This window comes from Struthio camelus, chromosome 3, assembly GCF_040807025.1.
Source record: "Struthio camelus isolate bStrCam1 chromosome 3, bStrCam1.hap1, whole genome shotgun sequence".
NCBI lineage: Eukaryota > Metazoa > Chordata > Aves > Struthioniformes > Struthionidae > Struthio > Struthio camelus.
In genome coordinates, this window is record NC_090944.1 from 105,193,571 (window position 1) to 105,203,447 (window position 9,877).

Here is a 9,877-nt window from a genome sequence, read left to right on the forward strand (position 1 = left end):
GGGGGAAGATGCAGTAACTTAAAATAAACCTTTCACCATAGCAGTTCATGTCACAATAGTCATATTATTTTCCACTGAGCACTTTCAGAGTGCACTTTCTTTTAGGCAGAAACTATTTTCTGATTAGACAAGAATAAGGTAAAAGTGGATTTTTGTGCGCATTGTTGCGGTGCTAGTGGACTGGTAGACGTCTGCTGTAACGCTAACACATTAATTTATGCTGTGTAAAAGAGCAAGATGCTCTTGTAAGGAAAAACGTGCAGCCTGCACGTTAATGCAGTGTAAGAATCAGACACCCTCCAAATAACTTAAGAGCGTGAACTAGTAAAAAAAAGTTATGGGAGCTGTGGGACTGAAGAGTTAAGAAGTAGTGTAATATCACATATCAACCAAAATAATTAATTTAAAGACTCTATAATTTTCTCTTCTTAGTATGCTGATGTTTACTCTGACACATCATTTATTTGAAGGCACCCATTGTTTATTAATGATAACATCTGTTATGGATCAGAGAACATGAAGCATATGTAACCTTGACTCTTAAAACAAGCAAAATGGAGAGCTTAAATTTAGGCCCCCTAAGTCTCATAACATTTATTATTTATTACACTGTAGCAGAAGTGCAAATGAGAAAAAAAGCTCTGACTTAGAATAAAGTCCCTTAATATTTTGACCTACTTGTCTTTTTCAGTATTAAGTGGTTTTATGTTATGTTGATATTGCTCGTATTTGGCTGTGCTGTAAATTTCCGCTGACTGTAATCACAGAAGTCACTTATCAGAAGCCTGAGGGTTCTTCTGTGTTGGCAGCTACGGAGCCCTTGCAGGTAATACGGAGTTGAGGACTCTGCACTCTGTTAGGTAGCTTACCATGAGATTGAGGGGGAAACTAATACTGGAATTGGGATTGACTAATGTTCGTGTTACAGAATCAGGAGTCTTTTAGGTGGTGAGAGGAGTGGATGTTCTAATTTTTTTTTTTTTTGTTTAGTGCTGGGGTAACAGACGCACTGAAAATATTTGGGAAGACGGACTCTTTCCCTTTGTTCGCCCTAGTCTGGTTACTGGCACTGAACAGTTGTAGTGAGGGAGTTCATTAGTCCTGTGTAGAAGACATCACGTCAGAGATGTGTGGCACTTTTGATTTTATGGGTTAGAATCAGAAGCTGTAAAGGTGATGGCTTTCATTATCAACCTTATAAGAGCAAAAGGACAAAAGATTGTCTTATTAAAAAAAAGCTTGTCTTCTGAAGTCTAGAAACATATCTACTAGTCACAAAGTTTCTTGTTTTTCTTCTAATCTAAACTGTTTGGATTCATTTTATGTAGAGAATATTTCATATTTATATCATGTCTCTATATGCACGTAGTATATGCATGTAGTCATTGTGTTATTTGCAAATAAATCTGAAGTAATATAACAACATAACGCTCTTCTCGTTATTAATATCCAGTGCATGAGAGCTCTATCTGAGATTTTCTGGTCTTGCTTAACTAGTTGAGATGCTGGGTGCAACCCTTAAACACAACGAAGCAAAAGGATTTTGCAGCTAGAAAGCTACCAGTGTTGCTGCTTAATGCTAGTAGCATCTCCACTGTACAGTAACATTTTACTGCGTATATTTTGTGTGTCTTACTGTTAGATCTTTTCTTCTCTGTTTCCCCCATGCAGGAAGCGGCTAATTTGCCTATTTTAATTTGGTGATGGTTCCACCTTGGAACTAATACCAGCATATCTTGCACTTTAAAAATGACCTGAAACGGGTGATGGAAGGGAGACAGAGTTGAGCAGGGAAAGAAAACGGGTGTTTTTTTTTGTTGTTTGTTTGTTTTACAATAGGAGACAGATCGTAATGCTTTTTCACTAAATCTGTTTACTAGTGGAAGCTTTCTGCAAAGCATTAAAAGACTACATTTCATAACCCAACATTCTTCTTTTCCAGTTAATTTGATGGATTTGGGAGCAGTCATTGTTAACACTGTGGCACTGATTTTGCTAGCATAGTGAAAGCCACAGTAACTGTGGAGCAAAAAAAAAATATTTAAATGGAAAAGTTATGCATACTTCTATAGTTAAGTAAAAATATTATGGAAACAATGATAAATTTCTTGCCAACTCTTTTTCTTTTTTTCTGGTTGAGGCTATTAACAGATGTTATTGTTCTGTCAGTGAAATTACATGCTGATTTTAATCAGGATAAAATTTCCCCTTTAAAAACTTGCCAAGATCTTACCTGTATTGTATGTGTATTTTTGGCTTGTTTTATTTGTTAAGCAATTTAGGCTTAACTGGATTCATTTAGACACAACACTCCTGCAGCTGCTGCCAACCTTTATTGCATTTGAGGGAGAGCAAGGTGACCTGCAAGGTACTTGTGTTGATGGGAGTCCTGGTTAAAAGAAGAGAAATGCCGTCCACCCATATTCAGAAGGAATATAATATAGTTAAATGACTATGTCATTAGTATATGTATTTGCACCAGTAAAATACTGGACCGCAAATTATGAAGCAATAACTCAAATATATTGCTAGTTTAGGTTAAATTTATTAAATAGATTATGTTCACGAATAGGTCCTGTATTGCTGTTGAAAGAGCTTTACTAAGGCAACCTGCAATAATTTGTTACAGTGTGGGTAAGGCGTACAGCTTCAGTTACATTTGATCTCTGGTGTATCCTGCTCTGCTACAGATGTTCAGCTGAACTAACTTAATTTCTTTTCGTCACTGGGTCAGTGCTAATATATAATTCTTCAAAGATGGTTACTCTATTCTAATGCTACGTAAATTTAGTTCCAAATTTAGCATTTTTTGATGTTAATTTGCATGTGAAAGATAGATTTTGATCTGTCAATCATTTGGATTTAGCACTGCACATGAATCATGCAAAGGCATTGGAAAGTGCCATTTTTTAAATGTTTTCTCATAGATCTAATTTTCGGTGTTATTTTCTCTCCTCTTCATCTCCTTTTCTCCTCCCTCCCAGGAGAAACAAAGACCCTCAAAGCAAAATAATGTAGGAGTTCTCTCTATTTAAACGTTTCACATACGTAGGCAGTTTGCGTACGGTAACACAATGAGCTAGTGAAAGAGCTAGGTCTTAGCAGAAGTGTGGAACCCGGGTTTCTGTGGCAGTCTTCAGTTTTCTGGACTATGCTCTCGCAACGTGTTTGCCGGTCGTAACAACTGTGAAACTTAACTAAATATCTACCAGTTGAATTTTATTTTTTAAATGTAATCAAATGCTTGAAATGCAGAGCATTCAGGAATACTTTAGGAAATAAAAAAGCCTTGCCACTTGTTCATATAAACACAAGCTGACCTACTGGAGAAGTAGTAATAAATTTAAAAGTTTCTAATGAAGCTGCTGGGTGATGGAGGGGTTATGGCGTATGTTAAAGAGCTCTCTGAAAAATCTCTGTTAGATACACATATCTGACTGATACAGTTAGATTGAGAGTTAGGACAGTAACAGAAGGCTTCAAAGCTTGTGGAAATCCCAATTTCTCTTTGTAACCAGTTGCATGCTTGGAACCCTTTATGTCATGGTGGCAATTTTCTAGTTGTTCCAGGTTGTCCTCAGGTGGTACCAGCTGCCCTTTGTAGTGAACGTGGATTCTGAAAGTGGAGCATGGGGGGGAAATATTGAAAACTATTTCAACACACTGGAGAACAGCAGTTTCAGCATTTTACTGTACTTAACTACTCTTCTCTGCAGTGAAAAAGTGTTTGAAGAGGGAGGACAACAGACGTTCCTGAGTTCCACGTAACTGAGCAGTTTAAGACTTTTACGGAAGTTGATTGATTTACCAACTAGACAAAAATTAGTTCCGAGTGCGTGACGTCCTGGAGACATGAAGGCTAATAGTATTTAACTGCCAAGGGTTTTACTGCTGTGTGGCAGCTCTAGACTATTTTATTAGTAAACTTTTTGGGAAATGCTATTACCGAATGATGATTTTTGACAGCCTTTTGTGCACTGTGTCAAATAGGAAAATGTATCAATAGGTGTAAAAGTCAATAGTTTTTCTGAAAAACTTTGGTCAGTGTGCATGTTAAACAAATAGCCTGGGGAGATGCAGTGTAGCACTAGTGTTTACCATACTGCCATTGAAGGACTGTGAGGATTTTTGTTACATAGCCCATTTCTTAAATATGTTTAAAATTCATTTGTAAGTCCGTCTTTTTGTGAATGACACTTCAGCAGCTAATGCAGCCTGAGTAAAGTATTTTTATCAATATAGGAAAGCTAACGCTGGCTGAGAATTTTTAACTTACTGAATTTTAATACATTTCGTGGTTTCTATTACTGTTCTTTAACTTTACACTGGCTTTTTAAATGGGTTTTGTAGATTGCTCATGATATGTATTGTAACCATTATTTTGCTCTACTCCTCATGGATGGAGATGCTCTCGTTTCTAATACGTGTACACAGTACACAGCTTTACTTTTATGCATGCCTTGGATGCAAATAAAACGCTTCCCTTCTAATCTCTACAGCCCCACATTTGTAGGCAGTGTGTGATTTTCATTTATTTGCTGTACTGGTCATTTACAGATCGGTGGTTCCCAAAATGTCCCCATTTGTCAGCTCCTCTTCTCTCAGGATTGTGGCCTCAGTGTAGGCATAAAGAATTCGATATTTTTTAAACTGGTGGCTCCAAATGAAATTGCTGCAAAAGCCTGATTGCTCCTGGTGTACATCATCGCAAGTGCTTGAAGCCCTCTTGAGTACACACATGCACTCATAGTAGCCAGGAGCCCAGCAATAAAATTTAGAAGTGCATAAAACTTTGGTAACTAGTATGGTGTGAGCTGGACATCTTTATGGGTCCGTTACCCAACCCAAATGACAGCAGCATCCCAGCAGTGTTTCGGCCTGTGGTTTGGGGGCGGATCTTTCCTCCCTGCTTGCTCCTCCCTCCCCTTACCTGGCTTTGAGCTGCTTCCTGCCTGAGCTGGGCTTACGGGCAAGTAGGCAGTTGTATTCACCTTCCTGGCAGATCCTGTGCTGTAGGAACATTGACGTTTAGGTGTGTGGTCAGTCAGAAGAGAGAACTAATCTGACTGAAAAATAGCCTGGCATGTAAATGGCTTGTTTGTGGTGGTGGTGTTTTCTCAGGTGGATCTGTTTCCTGGTGTGATTCAACATGCGGCTGCGCCCGCCAGCTCAGTGTTGCCCCTCTGTTGTGCGCTGTAGCTGGCTGGAGGTTGGGAAAGGGAGAGGAGGCTACCTCAGCCAGCTGGAGAAGTACTGCTGCAAAACGTTGAACAGCAGCAGTCTGAGTACAACAACTGTTTTGTTAATCTTTCCAGTCTAGTAAAATAAATGCCTTGGCGCCTCCATGTTGGGACTTCTAGAAAAACCTGTTGTTTGATTTGACTTATCTGGAGAGAACCTCAGCAGTCAGTGCATTCGAAATGCATTTTGAATTGTGTTAAAACTAGCATTTGAGAACTTAGAAAAATACATTAGTTTTCCTAATCCAGAAAGCCTTTTATCTTGCCTCGGATGCTAAGTGATGCTGCAAAACATCATTGCCAACATGCTTGGGCTTATATGTTGCAAAATACCTGTCTCTCTTTTTCACTGTAGACCAGGCTGCATATAGAGAGGTAGAGCACAAGAAAAGAGGAACTGCAGAGGGATAGGATTGCTTAAGTGTTTCTAGGACTCAGTTCTGCATGGGTATGGGAAAAGAGCATAAGACCGCGCGGGTGCAAAAGGAGAAGCATGCCATGGGCAGTGCTGTAAGACTGAGATACACAGAGGCAAGATGTGGGCAAGTGAGAAGGAAACAGAAGGGATTCCCAATGTGGAGCAGCTAAGCTGTGGATTGAGCAGGCACATGGAAAAGAGCTCTGTCCTGTGGTTGATACAGATCACCGTATTTTTCTGAATTTACTCCTACAGTATTTTGGGATTGTTTTTTGTGCTCACAGTACTTTGCTCTTTTTCTGCTGAATCCTCTTTAAATTGTTATTTTGTGGTAACGTTTTATTGTACTTGATGTTGTTTACACTGAAGTGTGAGGCATTATTATTTTACTTTAGGCTCCAGTTTGAAGGTAGGAAGTATGTAGGAAAGAGCCATTTTCTGTAAATTACTCCTTGCTTTTAATAATAAGGCAAATATGACGAAGAAAAAATGGAAGATTGAAAATTACAACATAGCAAAAACACACCAAAAAGTTTCTACTTTCTTTTTTTATGTTTTACGTAAGTAAAGAATCTTTCAAAGAACTTAATGCACAATTTGGCAAAAAGTAGGCATACTGCAGTGGCTCAGCTTCTCGTATCTTTGTGGACTATGTAGAAAGAGTTTTAGAAAGGCTTTGAAACTACTGAAAGCCACAATTTCAAAGAAAAATCCTAGATTTAGCTATTAAATGCACATCTCCAGCTGATGCTTGGATCTTTGAGTGAACATCTAAGGACATCAGAAATGTCAAACAGCACATTGGTTATATATAAAAGGAAATATTATAGAGACAAATCATTTTCCTGTCAGGAGGCTGCCTTGATTGGTATGTATGTCTCTAAAATTTCCCAACGTGGTTACTACTAGGTCAGGCATGATGGGTGGTGCTAGTGTAGGTACAGCTTCAAGTTATCCCTTGCAGACATCTGTCTCTCACCTCCCTATGCACCTACTGAAACAGGGCCAGGCCATGTAGTATGTGTAACCATACTAACCTTGAACCACATGTGTCTGCGCTAGCTTTGCCATCACTGTTGCTCTGCTAGGATTTTGTGTGATAGCAGTGAGAAGCGTTATTTTTAGAGAAGCACTAGATTTCCCTATAGTTGCATTAGACACTGTAGTTCTTACCTCATCAGATGTTTGCACTTTTATGTTTTTGTCTATGCCCTGTATGAACTATTTTTAAACTGGCACAGTGTGTTACCCGCTGATATATACAGCGGTAAGCTTTGGATGCTCTTCAGTGATGGCTACAGGAGCAAGACTGAAATCAGTTGTTGCTGTTTAACAGCTTTACCTTTCTGTGGGGTATACGGATGATCAGCATGGTGTTAACTCAGACTGCTTTTTGGGGGGATTTGGGTTTTGCTGTTTCATGCATAAAGTTAAGTGATTAGTTTGAGCAAGTGGGATGACATATGAAATCTTGATTTTGATAGATTTCCAGAAGAAGCAGCCAGAGGATGACTCTACTCCCAGCACAAGCAACAGCCAGTCAGATTTGTTCTCTGGAGAAACGAACAGTGACAACAGCAATACCTCTCTAACCACGCAGGCCGCTACCCCCAACCAGCAACTTTTGACAGAACTGAATGTAACTTCACCCAGCAAAGAGGAATGTAAGTGTCCGAGTCCTGAGTGAGAGCAAAGGAGGCGTAAAGGGTTTGCTTTTTTCTCAGGCTTATGTTTCACTGACTCCTCTTGGAAGTAGATGGCCTGCCTCCTGGGGGGAAGGGAAAAGTTGGAAGTTATTCACAAACTGGAAACTGATGGTGTCAACCAAAGAACAAATTTAAGGAGGTCGCAGGAGTTTCTAACCAACTTTACAGCTTTTTGAGCTCAGTATACAATTTAGTTACGATTTCGAAGCAGTTTTTCTCATTTTATGCAATTCTTATATTACTTGTAAATTTATATACATATGTGTGTGTGTTTGTGTGTGTGTGTTCTTGGATAAACATCAGTATCTTTTAAATTTTGACTTTAAAATCATAGCACCAACTGTAACACATGTTTGTCTAGACTGCTGTGAGGTCACTTGCATAACACTACGTTTCATGTGGCAACCCATCTCTTAGTTCATGACTCTTCATTGAACTCTGTCAGGCTAAAATTCTCCCTTAAGGCAAGCTAAGATGCTAAAACTTAGCAAACGCATAGGGAGAAGCAGTCCTGTTTTAAATTATTCTCAATCTCTATACAAGTTCATGCTGCATGTAATATGAATTTTAGAATTTGCATTCTGCAGCCTAAGCTCAAGTGTGTAATTTGTAGTTTCATTTTCCTGAAACTATAGCTTTGCTTATTCTGGACGGTGCTTTATTGAGAGAATACCTCTTGGGCTCAGTTCACTTGTAACTAATGGCTGGCAGATAGGCATACACATTGCAAGAAAAACATACATGTGCTCTTAATGGGGAATCTGCTGGAGTGCTGCTGAAGTTCTTGAGCACTGAGGCAACTTCTGTAAATAATGCTGACAAAGTACTAGAACTGAAAGATCTTTGATATATTGCCACATTTGGGTTCAGTTATGTTAACAATTAGCATAGGATGTTTTTGAGGTGTTGCTGAAGTATTTATTCTGTTTACAGGAAGGTAGATTTGCATGTATAGTCTCTATTTATGCGGAATTGCTGTAAACAAAGCTATAAGTGTCACTTTGGGATTGTGACAGTTTACTGGAGTAACTAAAAATTTAAGTTTTGAATTACTCTTTTTTGTTTGTGTGCATGTATACATATGTGTGTGTGTATATGTATGTATATATACGCCCATGAATAGTGTCAGAAGTACAGCAGAAACTAATATGCACTTTGTGTTATTTAAGCATAACCATCTGATATCAGCTCTTGAAATAGTAGTTAACTTGCTGTGTAACTCTTGTCTCTCCTTCACATACACAGTTGCTGCTGACCACCCATCTCTTCCTTTCGTCCAGCGCTTCTTCATGGGAATACATGTAATGTGCTGTAAAAGCAGGTCTTAAAAACATTCTTCCTAGAGAATTCAGCAATACGTTGGGCTTTAGCAACGTGTTTGGCCCTTCACAGGGCAGGGGGCTTCAGTCTCCTCTGATTGCTTATTAGCTAAGATTTACCATTTGATGTTACAGGGTGCTTCTCCCGTGTTACTGGGTCAGGTTTTAATGAAAATATTTTCAGTGAAGAATTAAATTCTGTTAAAACAAAGTATTTTTTTTTTGTGTCCGAGATGGACTTGGGGGTAAAGCGTGATTACAGGGATGAAGAGGATGGAAAGACATTAGTGTCCTGTGTGCTCGTGGGTGTGCACTCAAGGTGATGGTTATTAGGCAGCACAGCCTGTAGAGCATTTGTAAATGCTACCTTTTAAAAAAAGTTCTTTATGACTTCCTCTTGGCGTGATTTTAACTGAAATGCAGTAGAGAGATTTTATTTATGGTTTGAGCTCCCTCTCTCTTCTCTCACATCCTCACTATCTCTTTAATGAAGCTTAGTATCATTTATCAGAAATAATTATACACAGATGGAGCATTTCTGATGGATAATGGCCTCAAAGTGGAAGGTTCTTTCCTATAATGAAGAATGCCCATACTTTAAATGTTGTCTTTGATTTTAATTTGAAGGTGTCTTTTTCTTTGCAATATGTATTTAGTTTGTAACAATTTCTATAAAGCATATGCTGCTCTCATTGCAGCCATATTCTTCAAAGACTGATATTTTGCAGTGCAGTATGATGATGTACAGCTATGCGGCACTGAATACAATTGCAGTAATTCGCCAGGAATTCATGTATGGGATCATTAAGTCAATCCCTGTCAAAGTGTGGAAAGATGGGAGTACTCGGAAGGATTCTGTTACAGGAACTGCTGGTGCTTGCCTCTTCTTTTTCTTCCTTCTCATACTTTTGAAAGGAGTCTCATATCAAGACATCTGCCATAGTAGTTAAGTCCGTAGGATAACAGATTGGATGGAATTGCAACAAGTGATTTAGGCAACTGAAAAATTCCCTTCGTCATGTTATGAAAACGGAAGGGAACCATAGAAATCTAGTATAGTAAGAGTCATAATCTATATCAAAGAAGGTGAGAGGATTTTTTTTTTTTTCTTTTTAAAGTAGCCATTCCTTCTGTTAATATTTAATGAATCAGCTAGGAAAAAAGTTACTTGGATTAGATTTTGCAGGAGTTTGA

The 9,877-nt window shown here is 38.6% G+C and overlaps 1 protein-coding gene across 2 annotated transcripts in view; it reads left to right on the top strand.

Annotated features, from left to right (window-relative positions):
• Nucleotides 1-9,877, top strand: part of ZFAND3 (zinc finger AN1-type containing 3) — a 151,662-nt gene that overhangs the window by 92,446 nt on the left and 49,339 nt on the right. For both annotated transcript variants that reach the window (XM_068939542.1, XM_068939543.1), the window contains one exon: nt 7,143-7,322. In XM_068939542.1, coding sequence (XP_068795643.1) covers nt 7,143-7,322 — 180 coding nt within the window. The remainder of the gene's footprint in view (nt 1-7,142; nt 7,323-9,877) is intronic.